This window comes from Nelumbo nucifera, chromosome 3 (genome assembly GCF_055504915.1).
Source record: "Nelumbo nucifera cultivar China Antique chromosome 3, China Antique-T2T, whole genome shotgun sequence".
Lineage (NCBI taxonomy): Eukaryota > Viridiplantae > Streptophyta > Magnoliopsida > Proteales > Nelumbonaceae > Nelumbo > Nelumbo nucifera.
Window position 1 is genome coordinate 94,039,420 of NC_142651.1, and position 26,488 is coordinate 94,065,907.

Consider the following 26,488-nt stretch of genomic DNA (forward strand, 5'->3'; position numbering starts at 1 on the left):
TCTTTTTTTAGACTACGCTCCACCTCAGAATTCTGATTTGACTGCAAACCTATAACAATTCAAAATTATACTCTACCTAAAATACTTATACTCGCCTGTAAATTAGCATCAATTCCGAGCTGGCACCTGCCCCATCTCTACGGTGGAACTAAAAATTGGGGGTGTACTGAACAGTAAAAATCCCTTGTCAGGTGAATGGATATGATTGATCTATTTAGAACCTCAGAGTCCCTATATGAGGGACAATCTTGATAGGCCACGTGATTAATTTCTCCACGTGGCAGAATTAGGTGAGGACATGCAAGATCAAAGCTTCCCCGTTATGCAATTTTGAAGATAATATTACAATATATATATATTTTATTGAAATAATATTCTTTTAGCAGTACAGTTTAAAATATCTGTTAAAAACAGAATATTTATGTTATCTTTTTATTTTATTTTGGTTTCTATTATCATTGTATTTCAATGACATTTATTTTATCGAGAAATTTTTGTTTGTTTATTATTATGATGTTTAGATTGAATGCCATATATTTCTGTTATTCTATGTTTATTTTTTTGGGAGTCGAAGTTCAAAATACATTGGAAGGAGTGTATTGGTATTTTGAACCTTGTATTTTATTATTATTTTTTTCAACATTCCAGAGAGTGGGAAATAAGATCATCTAATATTTAGAATAAATGTTTTTTTAAAAAAAATATTGACCCACTACTACTGTACTACAATAAATATCAGTCAATACGAGCTGAAACGTAACGAAATTTTGAACCTTCATGTCAGTATTTTGTTGTATTGCATCTTGAAGTTTAGATTATTTTTAATATTCCACCTACATCAATATAATGACATTATGGATTGCAAGAAATTTAATCAATTACATAGATCTTTTAATTAATTAATTAATTTAACTTTCTTAATTAAGTAATATTTTGTTTTATTTATGTAAATTTGTAATATATGAAAATTAAATAATATAAAAATAAATGTAAATAACAGTTATTAACAGAAATTTCTTATTAATGTTAACAATAATTAATTTTTTAAGAAACAGTGATTAACTTACTTAATTTATTAATACTTTGAAGCTTAACTTATTAGGTTGCTTAATAAAATTTAAAATGATTAAAATTTATTGATGGAATTCGCACCCCAAAAAAATGAATAAAATTTATTTCCAGAGATTGCCCCATATTAGAAAACGATTGAAACCCTATCATTTCTCTCCCACTCGTCTGTATACTTGTAGTGGCAACAACCTGAGCGACTTCCTAGCATACAGGTTTCATTCTCATTCCATTTTTTTCTTTTTTTTTTTTTTGTTTTTCCATATTCCTCTCACCCTTTGATTTCTCTTTTTTTTTTATTTCTAATGCCCTCTTTTGCATTGTTTTTGCAAAGCAGGCACTCCAGCGACCCAATACTCGATTAACGCCATCTTTTGCATTGTTTTTTTCCAAATTCTCTCATCCCTATATATCACTCCGTTATTTTTGCATTGTCAAGCTTATCATTGTCATTTTCACAAAATAAGCACTTATGAGATAAGCAATTCATCTAGCACTTCAATACAAAAATACTTATTTTAAGAATAAACACTTGGGGAAAAAACTAAAACATAATAAACACACTTATTTCCATTCTCCCAAACATAGATGAAGGCCAGTTAAGCATACGAGGTATCTTTGAGTCGCCTTTCAAACTTTCTATTAGCATTCATGCGTACATAAACTGAGAGAGATGCTTTAATAAGGTCTTTTCTTCCAAAAAGATGGCACAATAAAAAACAAAAAAAAATACAATATCATTAAATGTTTATGACAAACAACACCCTTGCTAGTAAATGGGGAAGTTTGGATCGACGTCACGAGCCCAGGATTCCAGACCCCCAATGATATCCTGGGCTGAAGTGAAGCCCATCTTGTGGAGGAGCTGAACAGCTCTCTGCGAATCATTACCTCTTCTACATATTACATACAGGGAGGCACCTGGGCTAGATGTGGGGCCATTACACTTTTCCTCTTCCTTCAAGGCAGAAGAGATTTCAGGCAACTTACCCTCCAAACTTGATAATGGAATGTTCAATGACTTGGGCAGAGAAACGATCTTGAAGTGGTGTTCTGGACGTACATCCACTAAAACATGTGCCTCCCCTTTTACAACCCTCTCTTTATATTCTTTAGCGCTTATTCTGACATTTTCTGGAAGCAACTTCAATTTCAAGGGCAACTGCATTCAATTACAAGTACAAATCAATTACTCCATAACACATGATATTTTTTCTCTTTGTTGGGCATCACACTTGCGGTTCAGATATCATTGTTATTATGTTCCACAATATAGCCTGAGACTACAAATGCAGTGCAATAACTGGAGGAATGCTCATCTTCTCATCCTCTTGCTATAAGAATTAGAGATCCACTCACCAGATTCTGGGTCAACTGAGCACACACCCAGTGAGCACATTTGAGTAAGAAGTCTGAATTTTTTGACACCTGTCATATAAATACCCCCAGTTTGGGGTGCAACCAGTGATTTAAATGGCGCACCTTAGGCACACAGGTGAGGCGCATTTTTGGGGTATGTGCCTCGCCCAGGTCCTAAGTGCACCCCTTTCAATGTGCCTTGCGCCTTAGCCCAGGCGCACGCCTTTTTAAAATTTTGTGTTTTTTGCTCTTTCTTTTTAGTCTTAATGGTTGGACCGGGGGCTCTGCCCCCAGACCCCCAACCACGCCCCTCGAGGCAAGTCCGAACAAGTCTATGTTAGGGTCTGAAATTCGTATGTAAGATATAAGAATTTTAGACCCTAACATAAACTTGCTAATGTTGTCCATTCATTCATTGCAATAAAATATCTTCTTAAAAGGCAATGAAAGTTATAAAATAATTATTTTTTATGTGAGAAATAAGAATTTCAGACCCTAACATAGACTTGTTCGGGCTTGCCTCGAGGGGCGTGGTACAAAGGCGACTCATAGAATCAAGAATGCAATATGTTTTACATCACAATAGCTACTTGAAGCAATGCAATTAAGAAGAAAAGGAGATTGTGGGTTTTACATTCTTGAAAATGCTTTATATGTTTGCTTTTATTTTTAAATTTTCATTTGAACACGCTTTACATGTTATGTTTACGTATTTTAATTTTAAATAATAGATTTTTTAAAATTTAAGTTTATATTTTTTATTAACATTATGTTTAATATTTTTTGCATTTTTTTAATTTTTTGACTTTTTTTATTTTTTAGATTTTTTTTTGTAATTTTGTGCCTTGCTTAAAAAGGCACATGCCTCACCTTGCGCCTCAGGCGTAGGGGTGTCAATTGGACTGGATTTGGTCCAATCCAGTCCAGTCCAGTCCAATGTGAGTCCATTACAAATGGACTTGGTCCAATCCAATCCAGTGAATATTTTGAACCATTTTGGACCGGTCCAAAGACTATCCAATCTGTTCAAATTCCTGTTAATTTAGATTAGTTTCAACTCAAACCTGGTCCATTGACACCTATGTTCATATCTTTATCAATGGACCAGATATTGGCTCAATCCAACATAAATTCATTATGGACGGACAAGGTCCAATCCATGTTATATTGGTCCGTCCAGTCTGTCCAAATTCAATGTCTTAATGGTCCGTCCAAATGGATTTTGATTTGGACAGAGTCCACCCCAAAACCGACCTATTGACACCCCTACTCAGGCGCAAATTGGCCCTTGTGCTTTTTTTGCGCCTTCTGCTTTTAAAACACTGGGTGCAACTTGGGCGGGTTCAAGTTGGGCTTTTGTCAAATTTTGAATGGACTCAGGCCTAAAATGATTACTTGGGCCAAACTGAGTTAGTTGACCGGCCAAAAAAGCAAGAGTGTACGTTTAGAATATTCCATCAGTAATTTCAGGCTTTCAGCACTAAACATTTTTCAAGAACCTTTATTAAAGTAGGCATATGCACTATGAGACAACATTGATGTCTAAGGCCACAGTAGGGATATGCAAGCATTTTTGTGTTAGAAGCAACATCCACATCTACTGATGTTCCTCTGATGTCATATGATTGGTTCCCTACAGTTGCGAAACATGTACTTGTCTGTCCAGAGACTAGGGAATAGTTTGGTTAATTATCCATGGCCAGAGACAGAGCAGACATGATAATAATAAATACAGAAGAAAGTTAAAGGAAATCTCATCCTATTATAGTCCTAAGTAGACCCTGTGTACACATCCACTTATGACACGCCCCTTCTAGCAAGATAATCCGCAATCATCCATGAAACCATCTTAATTATTAGTCCCAGAATGGAAAAGGATGTCAAAGCTAATAAAGGCAACATTCATGAGACCACTGAATTATAGGCATAAGCCCATTATCAGAAATGTGTAACCCAAAGTACTGTCTTTGAAGTTTCTTTTTTTTTTTTTTTTTTTTTGGGGGGGGGGGGGGGGGGGGGGGGCGGGGGGTGCGTGGTAGGGGAGGAAAGATTAGGGTGGGATCAGAGCAGGTTGCATGTGAGGTCCACTGGCCTTACCATGGAGAGCCTGCAGTTACACGGGATTGATCATCCTGTGCTCCATAGTCCATACATGGAAGGACGCTGAGTAACCAACTACTGGGTCATCGGAAGCTTAGAATATAATTAACTACAACATAATTTACCCAAAAGAAGCATCTAAATGTCATTTGGGTAGCATGAATTTCATTGGGACATCTATTCAAAGATTGCGACCAAGGGAAGGCAAAATTGGAAAACTAGCTGCTAAACATTTAAGAGATTAGCAAGAGAGATCCTTTGCTTCTCCATAATCAAAATCTCATATTGTTTGTGTTTTGCTTATTAATGATAATGTCCATAGTTATAAAAAAAAAAAAAAAGAGGCAAGGTAATAGAATAGCAAAGACAAATGTAATTGTGGGGAGGGGAGAGAAAGAAACTTACCGGAGTCAATGGAGATTGAGTAAACTTCTCATAGTCAAAATCCTGGAACATCTGCTCCGTGAATGCTGCATTCTCTCCACAAACTTCACAATGCAAAGACCTTCCTCTTATCTTGACCTAGTTAGTGCATCACAATGTCAAGGAAACTGCAATATTTTGGAGTGACAATAGATGGATCATGGAACAAAAAAAAAAAATGTGCTTCTCAAAAAGTACTAGTAGATGTCTGGGCATAGAAGAGCAGGGAATTCAGATTGGCTTCAACCATCTGAGAATAGAAAACTAATATAGTTTGATGATGGTCACATTAAGATCACTATTTACACATAACCGAACTTCTTTTTCTCTTGAGAATTATGCCATGAAAGTTGAAAAGTAGAAAGCAATTCAACTGTATGAGGTAAATGTGTGCCCAGTGCATGAGGTCGTGGCGCCTCGCCAATGCACGGTCTGGGGAGGGACAGATGTACACAGCCTTACCCCTGCATGTACAGAGAGGTAAATGTATGAACCCTGGTCACCCAGGTTGCAATGGAGCACTGCAACCATTGTGCCAAGGCCCACCCTCAGGAGGTAAATGTATGACAGCACCTTTATAAATCAATGAGATGATTAGAAAGCTCATTGACAATCTAGACCTAGACATGGGAAATTCATTTGCCTTTAATATTAAAAAAACAAATAACTTTTTGCTTTGTCTTAAATTGAATATGATAACTGCTGAGTTTCGCCCAAGTCCCACACCGCCCAAGTAGTAGAATGGCGGCAAGGGCTTCATCCATACAAGGGGAGACAACTCAATAGCCAGTATTGTCTCATGAATCATGTCCCAAAATTGCCTAAAGTATTAGAATGAAGGTCCGGGGTACAAGCTGGGCCAGGGCCCTGGAACTGGGGTAAAACCCTTGACATTGGTGCTAAGCCTAGCTTGACCCATGATCAGTCCTAGTATTAGGTTCATATTAAGTCAACAATTTCATCATGCATGACAAAGTGGGTAGTTAATGCACATAAAACAAAGTTCAGATAGAAAAATAGGTATGTGAATACACAAAACAAAGTGATTGGAGAGAAAAGATTAAAAAGAACATACAATACGAATCCGTGCTGACAAAGCATCAAAAAGTAGCATTCGTCCTGAAAGGGGTTCACCAATAGCACTCGCAATCTTTATAGCCTCCAAAGCTTGGAGGCAGCCAATGACACCCGGAACTACAAATGAAACATGGGGAATAATATAATGCTTTTAAGAATGAAAATAAAAATATAGAAGTCAAAGCAATAGCAATACTAGAAAGCTCTCCAAAATCTAGTTAGTGTGAAGGGGTCTCAAGTTGGATGAGAAATAGCTATAACTTAAGCCTGTTAATATGCTTGAAGCTTCCTACACTTGATGAATACCATACTGTTGCACAGATTTGCATCATAATTTTGAGGAATTGATACCTTTAAATGATTAAATGCATCATTTGCATAATTTTTCATTTATGTTTAATAGAAGCCATGATAATTAGATTGGTTATGTGGTTGTGTCACTATTCTTTATCTTGTCATGTCATGTCATGTCAATTTTCATTCTCTATCAGCTTATTGAAATGTTAACCTGTTAAGCAAAGAAAATTTGATTGGGTGGGACAGAGGAATAAAAATAAGGAAAGGATTCACCTTGTAAGCTACAGTTTTTACATTCTAGGTCCTTGAGGATTAAGTTCTACATTTAAAATCAATGAACTATAACATAACACAAACCAGTACTCACCTACTCCTAGAACTCCACTGTCAGAGCATCTTTGACATGCAGATGTAGGTGGTGGGGTTGGAAATAAGCATCGGTAACATGGACTTCCAATATGATTGTAAACAGTGAGCTGTACCAATAATTTGATGAGACAGTTATATTAAGGTGTTGCTCAAAACACTAACAAATAGATGACATAGTACAGAAATATAGAACAGGATAAATATCTAATTACCTTATAGAAGAAGCAACAAGAGGCATTCAGTTGCATCCTGATTTCTCAAGGACATTTCTTCCCATCCAAAATACCATACTAAGTACCATGTTCTTTATTAGTATATTAGTTGATCATTGTCATAAGTTTGTGTCATGATTTTGCATCCAAAATAAGCGTCACATTGAATGCTATCGTTTATATTTTACATCCCCCCCCCAAAAAAATAAAAGAATGTCATCATTTATAATGTTTTCCAAGGAACAAATTTTAGAAGAAGCCTGAGGATGGAGACAACGATTTGGAAAAGGTCCTTGCAGATTGAAGCAAAAAACTTGATTCTAGAGGATTGTAGATGTCAGGATCGACGGTATCTGAAGGTTAGGGAGGAAAGGAAAGTTATGATTCATTTAACTGAAGGATAGGGTGGAGAAGTTCCCTGAGCTTAGTAGATAGACAGTACAAGACTGACAGTGTTGCAGTGGAATGGGAAAGGTCGGTATGTAACAGTAACAGAGTTTTCTGAAGAAGAATGTAGGCAGATGATTTGTTTGCCAGAAGGAAAGGGAAGCAGAGGTTGGAACTTGGAAGATGATCTCTGAACAAATGCAGAAGTATCTCTGTTTCATCGCCTCAGAATCTCTGAGAGAAGATGATGGAAAATTTTACAGAAGATGATCGCCTTGCCGAAACGGAGGAGAGCTCAGATTCCAACAGGGATGCAGCAAATACCCAAGATGACCATCAGAAGAATCAGGGGACACTTCTCATTGCCAGCTCACTCTGTGTGCCAAAATTGTTAATGGAGGTAGAAAATGGTGACTGGGAGAAGAGGTATGTTATTACAGCAAAGGAGGAAATGAGAGACTGGAAACCAATCCTGAACTCTGTAGTTGAAGAATTGGGGATCAAAAATAGTGTCGCTTTGTTACCTTTTATCAATAATAAGGCTATTGTTGACGTAGAAGGTGAAGCAGTGAAAGTTTCATCAGTTAGAACTGATGCAGGTTCAGTGTTGATTGAAAAATGGAAGATGTCCTGCAATGAGAAAGTTTTACAGAGGCAAGCTTTGCTGTTAAGCTGGTAGGATTGCCATTCAATTTGTGGAAAGGGGATTCAATAAAGATAATAGTGTCTGCAAATAGGTGCATTGTGGGAGGATTACTACTTCGACTATTTGCATGCTGTGAAGGCCAAAATGACTGGAGTGAAACCGGAGTGTACCCCTCGTTCCTGTGACCTGTGGGTTGAAGGGCAATGGAGGAAGGTTTGGTTCGCTACAGAAGGTGAAGCGGCACCATGGAACGGCTACTCCAAGGTTGAAAAAGATGATGAGCTGACTCAGCAGTCCACAGGTGGCAGGAGGAGAATGGAAGGGGGAGTAGAAAGGAAGCATCAGTCTCGGAAGATGAACAGTCTATTGTTCTGGGTCAAAAAAGAGGTTAACAAAAAATGAAAGTAATTTAAATTATTTTAAAAGAGGCAAACAAATGGGTGCTTCTTCCAAGGGGCACCGAGGTAATTGAGAGAGACAAAGATGCAAAAGGGACAAGTGCCAAACAGACGACTTATTTCAGTGAGAAGCTTGGGTCAGGTGGGCTCAGTAGCTCAAAGAGCCAAGTTGGGTCGAGTGGGCACAGCTCAAAAGGTGCTGGCCCAAGTCGGTCATTTTTCCTGCTGAGCCTCTCGGTCACATGCTGTTAAAGAATAAGGCAATTAGGGACAGTAACTTACGTTCATCATCGTCCCTGAAGTCATGAACAGGTCTCCTCTTGAATCGCTTGAGACAACGAAGAAACTTGGCAGGAGTTGGTTCATGTAGAATAAGGTGGGGGATGGCTAGTGAGTTAAATCGTTTGAAGGCAAAAAAATCAACGGGTTTTAAAATCGAGTCTCAAAACTTCCACGGAGTGGGAAAGAGGAAGAGAGAGGTTTGGGAGCGAGTGACTACAAGGTTTATCCATTTTGGAGAAACAAGCTTGCCAAAATGCCTGAGAAGCTCGAAGCTTGAATCAGGATCAGGTTCGTGTCCGGAGGAATCTCAAGTGCTTTTGCTGGATTCATCTAATGGTATCATGCAAGATAGGGTCACAGTAGAGAACCATAGAGACTCAATGACAGTTAAGTCTACGGATCTAGCCAAGATTGAAGGGGATGGAGCAATTGCTCTAGACAATGTGTCCAAGAGCGAGGTAAGTCCAAGAAAGACTGATAGTAGGGAGTTGGACCTGGTGCCCAGGGAGAAACAAATGCAGTGGAATTGGATCTGTTGTATGAGGAGGAAGTCATGACAAAATCGGTTTTAGTAGGTAAATTGGGGGTGGATCTAGGTAGGAGAAGGGCTGGAGGAGCTTTGGAGAATCCTGATAACGATACATTTAAAACAGGGGAGCTCAGAAAATCCAAAGGGTCGGGAAACAGGCAGTTGGTTCATGTGACCAAAGTTTTTCACAGGCTTAAGGAAGGGCTAGTTGGGGATGGCCCCTGCTGCAGATTCAAGAGAATTTACAAAAGAAAAGGTGTGAAAATTAAGGCTAAAGGTCAATCCTTATTGAAAGACAGAGATAAGGTAACATCTATAGAGTTAGACCCAGCAGGCATGATGTCAGATTCTTTTCCATCCATTAAAAAAGATGAGGAGTCCTCAAGGAAAAAGAGGGAAAGAAATGGGTTAGAGGTCACTGATGAGAAGGTAAGGACAACTTAAATGAGAAGGAGGCCATTGAAAAGGAGACAATGGAGGGAGGGGGGAAGGTTGAAAGAACGGGAGGGGTGGAAAATAAGGAAGCAGTAGAATCTCAGCCTGAGGAACAAGCGGAAAGGAGAGTGAGGGGGAAGAAGTTGGGGGGAAGTGGAAATGAAGAGTCTTCTAAGGATGGCATCCCCAAAAAGAGTGGGTATTGATAGACTAGTGGATAGACAGGTGGAAATTGGGATGTCTCTTGGATTATTCTTTTTTTTTTTTTTGGAGGGGGGTGAGTGGTTGTTAGAAAACCAATTGAAAATTTTGAAAGAAACAGAAGGGAAGAGGCAAACAAACCAAAAATCTTGGGGGAAGGGGGGAAGGCTTGGGAGGAAGGAATAGTGGATGACGCATGATGGGGGAGTTGCAAAGCAGTGTTTGGTGAGGGGGGAAGCTTTTGAGAAGTTGCAGAAATCTCGGGTTTGATGGGGGATTTTGTTTTTGTTGCCTTCGAGGTTGCACTTTATGCCAGCCTTTTCCAGTTCTGGAAGTTTATAGCCTGGTTTTTGTAGTGCAAGTTGCACAAAGGCTCAACTGCTCAAATTGTGGGCCGAGGATTTTCTTCTGATTAAGTTTTGTGTTGTTGGGGTTTTGCACGGGTTGGGCTGGCATGGTTCTGGTTTTGTTCTTTAAGTATGTGGCCTTTTTGTGTTGTTGTATGGTGATTCCTTATCACTATATTGGATTGTTGTATTTCTTATTCTTTTAATAACATTTTTATTTAATCTTCAAAAAAAATAATGCTTTCCATCTTTTTCCTCTTCAAACTCTAAACACCACCCTTTGCCTACACACATTATAGTGGACAACTATGTCTAGTGTGTAAACTATCAGGAAAAATAACAAAAGTTTTCCAAGCATAGGGCTTAACTAGTTCTAAAACTGAGAAACTATAACATCATTAGTAAAATATTCAAATATAATAAAAAAAATATTCACACTAAAGAACCTCCCTGACTTAACAAACTGCCAAATAATGTACCTGCCCTTCTAATCCCAGTGCAGCACCAGATACAAGAGGCTGCAATAACAAATACAGGAAAGGTTACAGGACAAATCATAATTCTTACAGGACAAATCACTATAGCAAACTTTATTAACTCTGTAAGTAGGAAAAAAGCAAATGAAACAAAAACCTTATAAATTGTGTTTTCTCATAATTGTTCGCTCTCTCTCACACTCGCATGCACAAACAGAGAACTGCTTCTAGTTTGCTTCTTAGTCATACTACAATGTGTTCGGTGCAATTATATGTACAAAGTAAGCATGATACAAAACTAGATCACCTTTCCCAGGACAACACAGCAATCACTGATCATGTACCGGCTTGGAAGATTGTCTGTTGCATCTATCACTATATCATATCTAGGAAATGTTAGCAGTCATGGAAATTAAAATATTGAAGTTTGTTGAAAAGAAAAAAAAAATCAAAAAAGAGGAAAAAGATATTGCACATAGAACATCTAGCATCTATACATCTCTATAAAGGATACTTTCTCACAATTTCCAGGGCATTGGATGTCCGCAGAGCTTCTCTGTGTTCCACTATATCAATAGTGGAGTTGATCCTGAAGTTAGAAAACCTTCTTTAGACAAAGATACCTAAAATCAATGGTATGTACAATTCCAAGATATTAATAATGGTGGAAAAATAAAATCTACTATCCATCCTCTGTCAGTACTCAGGAACATAGTGCTTTTGCAGCTTAAGAATAATTGTTTCATAGATGCAAAAAGGAAACCCATACGCGCGGCAAGCTGCAGCAGCAGATTTCACTTTTGACTGACCAATATACGCCTCAGTGTGGATAATCTAGATTACAGACAAAGATTAGAAAAAAAAATCAGGTTTCATTATCACAATCATCTCAAACGGATAATCTGGATTACAAATACAATAACTTATGTTACTAAGCAACCCCTATGATAGCAAGAGCTGTGTTCAAAGACAAGGGTCAGATCAAGTTGCCTAAGGCATCAATTCAACCCAACCTCAACTAATTTTTCTGGCCAAGTCAAGAGGCTTTGTGCCAGAAGGGTTTGACCGGGGCCAACTCAGCAGAATATTGTTTGAGATATTTACCTGCCGATGCATATTATTAAGCTCAACATCATCATGATCAACAATACCTAAACGGCCTGGGCAGAGAATAACAAGAACAGTTAGTTCCAGAAATAGGAAAAAAGAACAATGAAGAATCTTCTTGCTACAGCAACACATAAATGGATAGAACGAAATCTTTTCATTATGCATCTAGCTGGGACTTAGAAAACTCATTCACTCATGAAATTTTGAAAACTCACAGGGACTTTGGTGCATTATGCAGCTAACCTAATTCACTAGCAATGTCTAAAATTGAAAGATGATGCAAGCAAGTTTATAAATAGGCATCAAACTTGATCTAAAACACTGAAATACCTAAAAAACAAGACTTATTAGAGATGATCAGATCATCGCCAACATATTTAAATTTTGGACTTTTTTAAAGATCAAAAGAAGTTACCAACGCCACAAGCTGCAAGATACAACAAAGCAGGTGAGCCCAACCCTCCAGCACCAACCACCAAAATTGATGACTTTAAGAGATTTGACTGTCCTACAATTAAACAAGCAATTAATAAAATACCGTGCTATAATTGACAGATGTGGAACAACTAAGATGGTGTTCTCAACCGTGAATTGTTTTTATTGTTGTGAGCTCCAAAAACAAATCAAAACAATTTGATTTGAAAACAAATTGGTTCTAAAAAACATGTTGTTCAATTTCTGGTTTAAAGGACATCTGAACATGTCTTTACCTGGTTACTTAATATCATGCTTCATAAATCATATAATATTGGTACTACAAAATTTGTTTTTGTTGTAAAAGTCATCGTTTTGATGGTTTCAAAAACAAGATTTTTTTTTTTTTGAAACAAAAGCAATTTGTAAGACATTCATGTTGTAGAACACCCCCTAAATCTATCCATAGGGTCTAAAGCTATAAACATTTGCTAGAAAAAAAAATAAAAGGCTTCGCAATCAACATAAGAGATTCATTTTTGTTATTTAATTTTAAGCAATAAGACTATAAAGAAAATGAGGAAATGCATTCCCTGTGAAAGGAAAGGCATTCAAAATCTAAAAATTTACTACAAACTGTCAATGAACTGAAAGTAATCTGAATTTCTATAAGAACATTGTAGTAGCTTTTAAAATATTCTCCACTTTGAGGAAATCTATAATGCATCCATGGCTGCTTAAACCCATGTTTTGCAAGTAACTATAACTAAAAACCAGCAAAATCAAAGTGAAAAGCATCTCTAAATCCAACAAACTGAAGACCTTTCAAAATCTATTATCTCATGATACTGAAGCCTTGGCCTTGGGAGTTTGTAATCCCAATTGAAATCAGTTGAGTAAAACAGTCAACAAGGTTTGAACAACCAAACCTTTTACTCCAAATGATGGAAGTAATAGTTGTCGACTATATCGGTAGACCATCTCAGGAGACAATCCATGCCCGAACCCTGCATCATTAGTTGATATGGGAGGACATAAAATAGAATCGGTCATCTCCTCCACAGCAACCCCACCAATCTGAACCTGTAAGTTTGCTATACGATGTTCTATATCGCTCTTTGCAGCCTTCAACGTTTCAATCTCTTCAAGTATTCTGAAAGCATCTCCGCCATTGGACTCCATTGTTTGCAGTTGAGAACAGAAGCACAGTTCGACCTGGGTTGCAACGATGTCGGAAAACCCTAAAAAGACAAGAAGGCAGGTTAACTCTAGAGGTGTAAATCGGGCCGGCACGAATTTGAACGGGCCCGGCACGGCACGATAGCCCACGGACCGTGCCAGGCCCAGCACGATGGTCCGTACCGTGCTGGGCTTGGGGTTTAGGTCTACGGGCCGGTATAGTACGGCACGACCGAGCGGGCCATGCCACCTGCAGCCCGCGCACCGGCACAGCCCAGCCCACAGCCTGGCCCAGCATGATCCATATATATTATTTTTTATATATATTTATATAATATTGTATAAATAATAACTATATAATAATATATTGTATATAATATATTAATAGAATAAATAATTTTTTAAATGTTATTCTACTAGTTTATTTAATTATTGTATATATAAGTAATTATATACACAAAATTCATATAAAATTAAAATTTTAAGTTTTTTGTCAATTTTTTTAAATAAATTGCTTTGGCCTGATGCATGGCCTGATGCATGGCCTGACTTGGCCCAAGGCTTGGCCCGTGGCACAGCACGAGCCCGAATGGGCTTGGCCCGTGGCATAGCACGAGCCCGAATGGGCTTGGCCCGTGGCACGGCACGAGCCCAAATGGGCTTGGCCCGTGGCATGCCACGAGCCCGAATGGACTTGGGCCATGGGCCATGCTGGGCCGACCCCCAACATTTTCACTAGGGAGGGTGGCACGGCACGGCCCGCACACGACCCACTTTACACCTCTAGTTAACTCTATTAGCGTTTGGCAAGTCTTTCTAGGTAGATCTTTCAACAGCCCAGTAGATCAAAACATGCATGGGCTTTTTGGAGCCGGTCTTTCTGGACCAAATACTGATTGGTAATCTTTTTTTGGAAGATCTTGCAAAAAGATGAAAAGATCAAAAGATGGTTTGGTAAATGTAACTTTTACATCACACAAGTAGAGATTCACATATACCAAATGGTAAATAGAATCTAACAATATTTTTTGCTTTTTTTATAGAATTACAAGAATGTCACTCTCTACCAATTCTATCTCTTTTGCTTTTTTTTTCTTTCAAATTACAAAAATGCCACTCTCTCCTACCAACTCTAACTCTTTCTCTCTTGCTTATTTTCTTTAAAATTACAAGAATGCCACACTCTCTCTTTTTCTTACAAATTACAAGAATGCCATCTCTCTCTCTCTCCTGCCATCTTTTTCTCTCTCTCAGCTCGACACTTCAGCAGCTGAGGGCTCGATTTGGCACTTCGACAATTAAGGGATACCTCAGCTCAACACCTCAGCTGCTTGTGAGACCTGCAATCAAAGGTAACCCACTCAAACTTTTCGAGCTTTTGACTCAATCCGATCTCAAACTCGAGCTCAAGTCTCTAATTCGAATTGAGCTCGACCTAATAGTTTATGAGCGAGCCCCTACAATGTAGGGCCCCCTCCGCTAGTAAATATATTAAACTAAAATGTGTATGTAAGAAGGCCTAAGGATGAGGGAAATGGAATCTAATAGTATTTTTTGCCTTTTTTCATAGAAATTACAAGAATGACACTCTCTACCAACTCTCTTTCTTTTGTCAAATTACAAGAATGCCACTCTCTCATACCAACTCTCTCTCTCTCTCTCTTGCTTTTTTTCTCTCTCTCTCTCTCTCTCTCAGCTCGACACTTCAACAACCGAGGGATACCTCGATTTGGCACATCGACAATTGAGGGAGACCTCAACTCAGCACCTCAACTGCTTGAGAGACTTACAATCAAAGGTAGCCGAGCTTGGATTTTCGAGCTTTTGACTCAATCCGAGCTCAAACTCAACCTTAAGTCTCTAATTCGAATTGAGCTCGAGCCTGATAGTTTATGAGCGAGCCCCTACAACGCAGGGCCCCCTCCACTAGTAAATATATTAAATTGAAATGTGTACGTAAGAAGGCTTGAGGATGAGGGAAATGGAATCTAACAATATTTTTTGCATTTTTTATAGAAATTACAAGAATGCCACTCTCATACCAATTCTCTCTCTCTCTCTCTCTCTCTCTCTCTCACAGCTCGACACTTCAACAGCTGAGGGATACCTTGACAATTAAGGGAGACCTCAGCTCAGTACCTCGGTTGCTTGAGAGACCTATAATCAACGGTAGCCAAGCTTGAACTTCCGAGCTTTTTGACTCGATCTGAGCTCAAGTCTCTAATTCGAATTAAGCTCAAGCCTAATAGTTTATGAACGAGCCCCTACAACGTAGGGCCCCCTCCGCTAGTAAATATATTACACTTAAATGTGTATGTAAGAAGACCTGAGGATGAGGGAAATGGAATCTAATAATATTTTTTTTGCCTTTTTTCATAGAAATTACAAGAATGCCACTCTCTACCAATTCTCTTTCTTGCTTTTTTTCTTTCAAATTACAAAAATGCCACTCTCACTCCAACCAACTCTCTCCCTTACAAATTACAAGAATGTCATCTCTCTCTCTCTCTCCTTATAAATTACAAGAACGCCACACTCTCTCCAATTGAGAGAGACCTTAGCTTGGCATCGCGGCTGCTAAGGGACCTGCAATCAAAGGTAGTCGAGTTCGAGCCGAGCCGAGCTGAGCTTGAACTTCTGAGCTCAAGCTTTAAGTCTCTAATTCGAACGAGTTCAAGCTAGACGAAACCTTGACCACTGAGAGAGACCTTGGATTGGCACCTCGGTCACTGAGGGAGATCTTGGCTCAGCACCTCAACAACTGAGGGAGACCTCAACTCAACACCTTGTCAACTAAGGGAGACCTTAGCTCGACATCTCGCCTACTAGGGAAACCTCAGCTCAACACTTCAACAGCTGAGGGAGACCTCAATTTGGCACATCGGCTGCTTGAGAGACCTACAATCAAAGGTAGCCGAGCTCGAACTTCTAAGCTTTTGACTCGAGCCGAAATCGATATTGAGCTCAAGTCTCTAATTCGAATCGAGCTCGAGCCTGATAATTTATGAGCGAGCCCCTGCAATGTAAGGCCCCCTCCGCTAGTATATATATTAAAGCGAAAGGATTGCCCTGCCCTTTCAGAAAATAGAATCTTATTGTTCATTTACTGTAGACTATAGCTTCTCCATTGCATTGTATGCACGTATTCATACTTCTTTATATTTTTTTTGAGTTTCTAAAAGTCAATTTTTTGCTCTCAATATCAATAAAAAGTAATATTTTTATAAAATAACTAAAACAAGATAATTTTTTTTAGAAAAAAATATTAAAAAAGGGCAATGGCACTATTCATCATCTTCCTTTGTATGCATGCCAACCATTTCAACGGGTCAACAGTCCCGACAGTCCATCCCGCGTGCCGGAGGTTCCAGAAGTCAGAAATACGATGGGCTCTATGCAAACTGGTTCTTCCAGCAAAAAAAGTAGAGCAGATCCTTGAAAAGGGCTGGCAAAAGGACCCCCGATGAAGTCAAGTTTACTAGTGGAGTTTTGTTGCAGGGAATGAAGCCAACATGGGAATGAAGCCAACGCTAGTCACCGTTCTCTTGTATGTCAACGTAATGTTCTGGGCACCATTGTCAAAAGGCAAAGTGAATGACAGGTAGTTCAAGTCGCGTGGCTGAAGAACTTGATTAGTAGGAGGACAAGTGAAACTTCGCCGAGCTATGACAACCATTTAAGATGAAGTGTAGTTTAGACTGCACAGGTAGTTCAGATAGTCCTCAGTACCGATATCATAAATTAGCCCCAGACCGGATGCTCTCTCAGGGTTGACATGTCTTGATCCAAATGCAAAAGGTGTTGCTAAATTTGAAGAGGAAGAAGAACCAGCGACAACATCTCTAATTGGAGTAAATTTGTTGTTTAGCATATAAGCTGTTGTCATTAGAGCTGATTTGATCGCTGAGGGAGACCAGTCTCTGTGTACAGATTTAAGGAGGGCAGCCAGGCCACTCACATGTGGACATGACATGGATGTCCCTGAGATTATGTTGAACTCAACACTTATTTTATCACTCTTCAGCCGAGTCGGGCTCACTATAGGAGGCAAGGCAGCCAATATATTCATCCCTAGTGCCGTAACGTCTGGCTTGATCACATCGGGTGCGATTGGGTTGGGTCCTTTTGCCAGCCCTTCTCTACTTCTGCTGGAAGAACTAGTCTCGCGTAGAGCCCATCGTATTTCTGACTTCTAGAACCTCCAGCACACGGAATGGACTGTCGGGACCTGTTGACCCATTGAAATGACTGGCATGAATAGACTGTCGGGACCTGTTGACCCATTGAAATGGCCGGCATGAATACAAGGAAGGCAGAGAAAGATAATGAACAGTGCCATTGCTGATATTTTTCTAAAAATGTTGTTTTATTTTAATTATTTTATAAAAATGTTGTCCATTCTCCATCATTCTTCTTATTCTATCTCCCTCCACTCGAACTCTCATCTCTCTCCTTCTTCAATACTCTCTATGCCTCCCTTTCTCTTCCTCTTTCTCTTGGTTACGAAAGGATTTCGGTTGGACTTGGTGGTGTTAGTGTTTCAGTTGGGCAGTTGGTTGGTATTATTGATTGGGATTTTCTATCAACAATGTGGGTGGGGTTTATTGGTAGGTTTCTCTTTGTTCTTTTTGTTTTCTTTGTTCCAAGCTCTGTTTTGTTTGGTTATTTTATTCTCTTTGGAATGCATACTCTCATTCTCCTCTTTGTTCTTCTCAGATTTGTTAGTTCTTCTCTGTTATGGTTTTTTGCTTTTTGGTTGTTTTCTTTTGCTTTTGTTGGTTGATTTGTTAGTTCTTCTCTGTTATGGGTTCTGTTTTTTGGCTGTTTTCTTTTCCTTTTGTTGGTTGGTAGGTGTTGCAGTGGCTTCCTTCTCTGACAGAGATGGCTTTGTATCTAGTGCTTGGTAAGGGTTTGCAGTTCGTCTGTTGGTTGTTCCTTTATTGACACTGTGGTTACTGTGATTCATGGTGCTGATGGTGACACACAGTGGTTACTGTGGTTCATGGTGCCGATGGTGGCACACACACGCACATAAAGAGAGAGAGAGGGAGAGATAGAAAGTCTGCTCCTCTTCGTTCCTCTCTGAATTGGCATGACAACACCAACGAGAGATTCTTTAATCTTCTTTGAGGTAAGTCGTAGCCCTAAAGTTTCTGCATTTCTTTTGTCTCTCTTCCAAATGTATATGAGAAACATTCGTCTACTTCGGGGTTTTGGTTTTTTCAAATTTTCTACTTATTGGTGCCATGGGGGCCTTCGAAGGTTCCTATCTGAGTTATGATCCCTAATTACACCTCCGATGCATTGAAGTCTATGTGAACCACGACTCTGGTGTTTCAATTGCTACTCGATACCTTCTATTGTTTGTGTCTAGGGATTCCATTTTCCTGGGATCTGGAGTCAAGGCTCTTTCTTTGAGCTTTATCAAATTTATTCCTTCATCTGGACTAATTGTTTCGCGACCTTTGTAGAGTTGAGCTAGTAGTGAAGCTACTACTATAATGGATTCTTGTTGTGCAACCTTGAATCCCAATGCCCATCCTGTGGATGTTGGGAAAAGGGCTTATTAATGCATACCATGTTGGCGAAGAGTTTGAGAGCTGATAATGGAGAGAAAAATTAAAACTGGCATTGCTTTCTCTGTTCTTTGGGATGTCAATAACGACATTGTGGTAAGTAATGCAGTACATAGCTCATTTCCTTCTTCAATAAACTAATTAAACACGTGCTTATTTTCTTCATATTTATCACAATTACCCAAAATTAGGTCACTTCCAAATTCTAGAATAGTTAAATTCTTCATTTTATGTCCAAGTTGAAAATAGAATTGGTATTGATTTTCATGGATCCTTTTCTGGGTTGCAATTTTTTGTGATCCTATATGATTAAATTGCCAAAAAAAGTGATCAAATTAAAGGTTCCTTTCTACTTAGATTATTTTATCTGAATATGCTCTCACCCTTTCATTTATGTTTTGACTTCAAGGTGAGACCACCCAAAAACCACTATTTGGGAGGCAGAAGGTAGACCCAAAGAAAGATGCTTATATATTAATTTAAGGGGCTTAATGGGCCCTCTCTACCTCAGCAACAGGTATTACATATTAATTTAAGGGGGGTTAAGGGTAACTGGGATTTCACGAAAGTATAAACTCTACATGCACTCTTAAAAGCATATGCATCCAATTGCACATTGGGAATATCTCTTTGTGAATTTTATATACTTGCACATTTGGTTTACCATTTTCAGAAGCATGTTGATACAAATGCTGATGGTACCAATGGATGATAGGTATGCTAAGTGAACTTTCTATCCTTATTATAGGTGCTTTGAGGCATTTCTCTCTTGTAGTCTATGTACACCAAGGATCTTTAAAATGGAAATGAACAAAAAGTGTTTGGTTTGTCATTTGTATACAATATACTACTAGCATTTTGAGTATCACCTCATGGTATTATGTTTATTTCTTTCATTTGAATGCATATGTATTCATAAGGGTGTGTTTACATGTAGATGCATGATAAACTGAGCAGGTCTAGCAGGTTGTGATTTATTTTATTTTCTTTTTTCATGTCAACATGTGCAGAAACATTTGTATGGAGACATGATGTTACTCTGAAGAGTAAATGCAAAGTTTGTCGGTGAAACTTTAAAGAGTAAGTGATGTGTGATGTCCTGTACGTAAGGGTGTTAATGGACCGGTTTTGGATTGGACCCCCTCCAGTCCAAAATCAATTTGGATGGATTGGGCAGACCAACAAGACATGTTGGATTGGACCAATCCGGTCCAAAATATTTATTAGATTGGATTGGACCTGGTCCATCCGTAACAAATTTATATTGGATTGGGTTGAATTAAGCCAATATCTGGTCCATTGATATAAGATAAGAATATATGTGTCAATGGACTGGGTTTGGGTTGAAACCAATCTAATTGTAAGAATCTACAGGTTCTGCTTGATCAAATCTCATTTCCTCATTTTCTCTTTCTATTTATTTGTTTGATTATCTATTTCCTTTATCAAAAAGCAAGAACTACACTAATTTTATTTATTTTTCCTTTTTTTGTTTCTATTTATTGGCTCTTTTAATAATTTATTTTCCTTTTTGATTGAGTAGGATTTTACCAGAGATGAAAAATCAGTTGAGACAACCACAAGTATAATTCTATGTCATGGCCTTTAATCACAAATAATTAGTCATGGCATTGAGAGACAAAGATGTCCATTGAGGACCAACTTCTATTGTACAAGGCAATTCGAATAGCTCAATCTATTGCCTATTGTCTACTGTCTACTCAGCTCTTCTGTCTCTCGCCTCTCTCACCCATGTCATTGTTCTCTTCTCAATCTCATCACGATCTTTCTCTCGCTTTCAAAAAACTCTCTTATCTATCTCCCCACCTCTGTATTTGTCGGCCTTCTCATGGTCTCTTTTCACCTTATCTTGATTTATTAGTCATGGTATGTAGGTTTTCGAGATGGTTGCGACCCATGTTTTCAACTGAAGCTCTATTTTGTTTTGTTTTTTTTTTCATATTTTTTCTCGTTCCTTTTTGGTTTGTTGCTATAGGTTTAGTGGTGTTTGGGTTTGGTGGTGGAGATGTTCCGGTTTGCTTTTCTGGATTTTATTCTAGAAACAAAGAGCTCTGACGTCCCACTTTGATGTTTCATCTGGTTTTTCAAAAATGAAGTTCTATCCAGCATGCAGCATTAGCTGGATGAACTTTGTGAGCAGCTTAATGGCCTGAAAGAGAAACACATTGAAATTGGTCAGACTTGGTCAGATTGGGTGTTCTGCTTGTAGTTGTCCGGTTTACAATCAGCATTGTATTTCAAAAAATGGTTCAATGGTAATCATCCAACTAATTGAGTGAAATTTATCCAATTAATAAGTTAGGTTATTTATTTCATTCTCTCTCTCTCTCTATGAATCAAAGAAACTCTACTGAGAATGCATATAGTGGAGATGAAAAATTCAAATTGCTTTCTCCTAACCCCTGTTCTAAATTGTTTTTGTTTCGTAGCTTCGTCTAGGTTCCTCTTCAAAAGTCTTGCTAAATCAATGAATACAAAGTCTTGATTCTACCTTTAGGTTTTGGATTTTCAATTCTATGTGAGGATTACAATTTCGGCCTGTCAAAATTTTGTTGTTGCTTTTTTGTTATTTTTCTATTGCAGAGGCATGTTTTTATTTTTTTTCTTTATTTCCTACTCTTTCTGCTTCTTACTTGAGGCTGAAATAGGGGCTCTGCCTTATCTTCTTCTTTGTGATGGTGGCAAGCTTTTCCACCATTTAGAGAAACATGGGAGGTTCTTTGAGTCGAAAGCCCTGGTGCTTTTCAGTCATCTGATGCAAGTTGTGATACTGTCATGACAAAGGCATTTGTATGTCAACAACTTCGTATTGGACTAGCAAGTTTTGGAATTTGTATTATGGATTTGTCATTTTGGTATGTTGGGTTTTAGATTCATAAGAGGGATGAGGGAGAGAAAATGCAAGTTATATAAGGATGATGTTTTAACTGTAGATTAATTGAGTCGTAAGTGGAATGTTTTGGTTGGTTGTTTTGGTCTTTTAGTCCTAAATTTTTATCTATTTCCTCTTCATAATCACATCATGTTTTAAAATTTTTCATTTTGTTATTTTTTGTTTTGGATAATCTATTTTTAAAGTAAGATTTATCATTTTCTTTGGAGGTTTTGTTTATATCTGTAGAGCATATAGATATTTTGTTTACATTCATTTAAGAATTTTGTTTTGTATTTGCGGCATCGACAATATCCAACTGTTACTTCATGAAGTTCTTCTAATTCAAATGATGTGAGCTCACATTGAATGAAGGCACCACCTAATCAACTAAGAAGGCTTCTTTCTCCTTTCCATCTCTGTATTTCTTAATTTATTTTATTTGTTACTCCCTATAATTTGTATAAATTTGTATACCTCTCTTTAATTTACAAGAATGATAATGAACCTGTCTTTAGAACTTTTTTTTTTAACTCTCTTACTCTTCTCTCATTCATTGTCAGCGATTAAAATGGTGACTCATTATATATCCTCTTTATTATCTTTCTAGACAAAGATACATCTATGTTTTTGTATGCATCAAAGGGGAACATATTATGATCTTATATGTTGTTACTTATAATAGATACTCATATACATTAGTTGTTTTCTGTTTATTTCTCTTTTCTCTATTTCCTGATTCAAATAAAAGAAACACAAAATAGGGAAACCAAAAACTAATAACCAGGAAGTAATTATATTAATGGGGTGAACAACAAGCAATGTTTAGCCTACCAGAATTCTGCATCCAATTAGGAATTCCTTTGAAAAAAGGAAGAAGATATACAAATGGATGTGTAATAAAAGTAAAAGTCACACTATTGATTATTATATTTCGGTAAATCCATCTCTATACAAATTGTATGGACCTATAGAGTTGGTTATGTATGCTCTGGTGTAACATATGGATAGATTAGACTATGTAGTATTTTTTTTTTTTAGTTATACACAAGGATCACAGTATCGGTATCAGGTATCGTATCAAACAACTTGGATACGGATACGGATCTGGATACAGATACGCTTTGAAAATGCATGGATACAAAAGAAAGATATGAAAACATATGGATACATTAAGAAAATAGATACAAATTTCATAAATACATCAACTACACTAATTTTAAGGTCAAAATAGTTACAAATAAGATATAAAAAATAAGAAATGTATATTTTAATTGTATATATATATATATAAAGGAATATATTATAATTAATATTATGGGATGCATAGATATCATACAACTTTATTGATAATCTATCAATTAGGAGTCTAAGACTCATATTATATAGATCTTTACAAATTAACGCATGCATAAAACTATTATTATATTTATTCTATTTAATTCCAAGATACAAACAAATAATATTATATTTTAATTACTATATTAATTATTTTTCATTTTAATATTTTTACTTTTCAATTAATAGAAAAAAAGTCAACTAAATATTAAAATTTGAAATGTTTGATAAACAATACTTTTATTTTTGTAAATAATAAATATGTTATTATAAAATGTAAATCAAAATATCAATTGATAATTTATAAAATATATAATGTTAAATTAAAATATTTCATATGTATATATTAAAATTTTTAAAAGCATATAATATTGCAAATTCATAATTTTTAATTACTAAAATGATTATTCCATTATTAACACTTATTTCAATAATTTTTTGAAATAATAAATAATTTTTATATAAATTTAAAGTAGTGTATTTAATAGATTCAATATAATATTATATGCTTGGATATTTTTTAAACAAAATTTTTATTTTTATAAATAATAAAATATGTTATTATTTAGTGTAAATTAAAATATCAATTAATAATTTTAAAAAATATATTAAAATTATATAATATATGATTTTGAAGTACTAAAATAATTATTCTATTATTAATCTTTTTATTTGTATAAATTTGTTGAGTAAAAAATCAATTTTTGATATAAATATAGAATTGGTAGATTATTTATTTTATTTATATTTATAAATATTAAAATTTAATATTATTCTATTTAATTTTATGTTGGTACTGTTTAATATAAAGGTATGACATTTATTCAGATTATATTTTACAATAAAGATAATAACAATAATTGTATTTCATTTATTATCATAAATTAAAAGATGGCTTAGTGGTTTAAATCGCTAAGCATCTTAAGTTGCGAGTAGGCCTGAGTTTGAGTTGTGCATGACACAATATTTTTTAAGATGGAAGTTGCATGTGTATCTGGGTATCACGCATATCGGTCCATATCGGCCGATACGGTACCATATCGTAGCGATACAATGCTAGTCGTGCACAAGTAACTTAGTAGTGTCTAATAATAATCTAATATCTAATGTTCTATTAAAACACATGTCATATGTTTCCAAAGTTTGCTACTTTGATCATGATCATGGTAGATGGCATATATTAGTATATGGATCTACACATAGATCATAGTTATGGAAATCCACTTTTGGGTCATTCAAAATCCTTTAAATAGAGATTTTGAGTTTGTTGGAATGATCAAATTTATCTCCTAATCTAATATTGTAGGACAACCATTCTATTGAAGATTTCCATTTTGAGTTTGTGGGTTTATCTTAAGCCAATAAAATATAATTTTGTATGTCTTAAATTCATAATTCAGTTAATCGCGACCCAGGTTTGAGCTTTAGGCTGAACAAAAATATAATTTTAGTTCATGACATATATAATGACATGAGTTCCATGTGCTACAAGTATGTTTTTATGGCCCCCTAAACTATACATTCCAGACCAATGTTTAGTAGCCAAATTTAATTTAGCTTTAGGCAGGATGACGCTGCTACATTTGCATGTAAGCTATTGGTTTTGTAATTTATGATTTTAGATTAATGGCCATTCCAGACCAAGTTACTTGTCTAGACAAAAGGAGCAAGCTCAAAATTATTGGATAATGGTATGTGTTGGAACCATATTTAGGAAACATGGGATCCCACCTTTGATTCTATTCATTTTGTATTTAAATATGCAAGAAAGAGTAAAAATTAGGAAAGTTAATTGAGATTGAGTTTTTCTTTTCATTCTTTTTTTATTGATATCAATATTTTATATAAGAGTGAAAGAATTTGTAGGGACAGGAAAAAAAGATATAACATCTTCCATATAATTTTCTGAGACCGGAACAATAAGAAGCTCCGGTAACTTCATTAAACAGATTTTAAAATACAACTGTCGTTCCTAGTGTAGGGAACATATTTTAAAATACAACTGTCACTCCTAGTGTAGGGGTTTGGAATACAATCACCGAGTTACAACACTGCCCAAAACATGTTCCCTCTAACAACCCCTTGTTTTGCTAATGTATCTGCTAATCCATTATCTACTCTTCTTGTCCACTTGAAGCAAGCACCAATCTCCCTTGTTAGACTGATAATTTCCCTCATCAGTTGTCTATGTATCCATGCAACACCTGACTGCAGCCATCCTATTACCAGTATCGAATCCCCTTCTCTTTCAATTGTTGTAGTCCCAGCTGCTTAATGTATCTCACACCTTGTAGTAATGCCATGATTTCCACTCTCAAGGAGTCACCCATTCCTATTGGGCCAGAGAACAATGCTAAAATTCTGCCTTCTATAACTCTAAAAGCACCCCTATACCCAAGGATCCCGGGTTGCCTAAAGAACTGTCATCAAAGTTAAGCTTTACCCTGTTTTGTAGTGGTGGTGACCAATGTTCTTGTATCACAAGTTTAAGAGAGCTTGTACTTGCCACAACACCCCAATTTCTATAAATATCTTCAGTTGAGAATTCTTTGAATACATCAGTGGTTTTCAGCCAGTGGATAGTTTTTATGGTCACTCTTACAATTTCCTCGGATCTAGCAATGTTTTAAAAATTGTGTTATTTCTTTCTTCCCAAATTGACCATAGCACTATTGCTCTTGTAGCTCTCCACATAATTCCTCCCCGCTTCTTCAGTTGCTTGAAAAAATGAGGCCTATCACATCTAGGGGAGAAGTCCACTTGCAACCAAAGAGAGAAGAGAACCAAGACCAAATAAAGGACGCAAATGGACAGGAAATCAATAGATGTGTGATTGACTCACCATCTCCCAAGCAGAGAATACAAACATGGGGTGAAAGGCCTTGATATAGCCTTTTTCTTTGTAGCAGGTTAGGGTATTGATTTTTTGGAGTGCCACCTCCCAGCAGAAAGCCCTAATTTTTTGAGGTACGAAGCTAAACCACACCTCCTTTGTTGGAAAGTTTCTTAGAAGGTTAGAAGACTGAAGGAGGACATCCCAAGAGCTGCTATCCAAACAAGCTTGGTCTAGGTAAACTGTCCCAAGTAAAGCAACAAGTTCATCAACCATTTCCATTTCCAACTCCCTTAACCCTCTTCTCAAACCCAAGTCCCAAGAGTTATCAATGAACATCGAGGAAATCACTTTTCTTTTATTTTCTGAAACAGAGTAAGTGGAAGGGAATCTATCTCTAAGGAATTTCTCTCCAACCCAAACATCTTCCACGAAGATCACTTTGTTGCTGGCATAGACATCATATTTGAAGAAAGGAAGCAAAGTGGGAAATATACCATGAATATCTTTCCAAAGAGAGCACCGAAAATCTCTAGAGT

General features: G+C 36.9%; 1 protein-coding gene and 1 long non-coding RNA gene across 5 annotated transcripts; one reads left to right on the forward strand and one right to left on the reverse strand.

Moving 5' to 3' along the window:
- Window positions 1-1,667: 1,667 nt before the first annotated feature.
- On the reverse strand, window positions 1,668-13,395 carry CNX5 (co-factor for nitrate, reductase and xanthine dehydrogenase 5). The gene is made up of 11 exons (XM_010243861.3): window positions 13,060-13,395; window positions 12,132-12,224; window positions 11,711-11,766; window positions 11,376-11,440; window positions 11,121-11,195; window positions 10,914-10,992; window positions 10,610-10,648; window positions 6,692-6,800; window positions 6,026-6,144; window positions 4,933-5,049; window positions 1,668-2,230 (listed from the first exon to the last, which is right to left on the reverse strand). Exons 1-11 carry the CDS (start codon window positions 13,310-13,312, stop codon window positions 1,838-1,840), a joined length of 1,398 nt encoding a protein of 465 aa, XP_010242163.1. The 5' UTR covers window positions 13,313-13,395; the 3' UTR covers window positions 1,668-1,837.
- Window positions 13,396-16,854: 3,459 nt separating this feature from the next.
- Window positions 16,855-22,298, forward strand: LOC109113938 (uncharacterized). Of its 4 annotated transcripts, none has more exons than XR_016083578.1 (3): window positions 17,117-19,600; window positions 19,896-19,965; window positions 20,429-22,298. It is a non-coding gene; the product is annotated as an uncharacterized LOC109113938 (long non-coding RNA). The 4 variants fall into 4 exon arrangements; XR_002022073.2 differs by having other exon boundaries at window positions 17,117-19,402; window positions 19,559-19,600; window positions 19,896-22,298; XR_016083577.1 differs by having other exon boundaries at window positions 16,855-19,600; window positions 19,896-22,298.
- Window positions 22,299-26,488: the final 4,190 nt, after the last annotated feature.

What these genes read in the sequence shown, in the direction of transcription:
- CNX5 (XM_010243861.3), bottom strand. Translation starts at nt 13,312, where the DNA reads ATGGAGTCCAATGGCGGAGATGCTTTCAGAATACTTGAAGAGATTGAA. An exon ending in TTAATAATATGCATCGGCAG is followed by an intron (nt 11,441 to 11,710) that starts GTAAATATCTCA and finishes TCTGTAATCTAG; the next exon opens with ATTATCCACACTGAGGCGTA. An exon ending in GCTGTGTTGTCCTGGGAAAG is followed by an intron (nt 10,649 to 10,913) that starts GTGATCTAGTTT and finishes TTGTTATTGCAG; the next exon opens with CCTCTTGTATCTGGTGCTGC.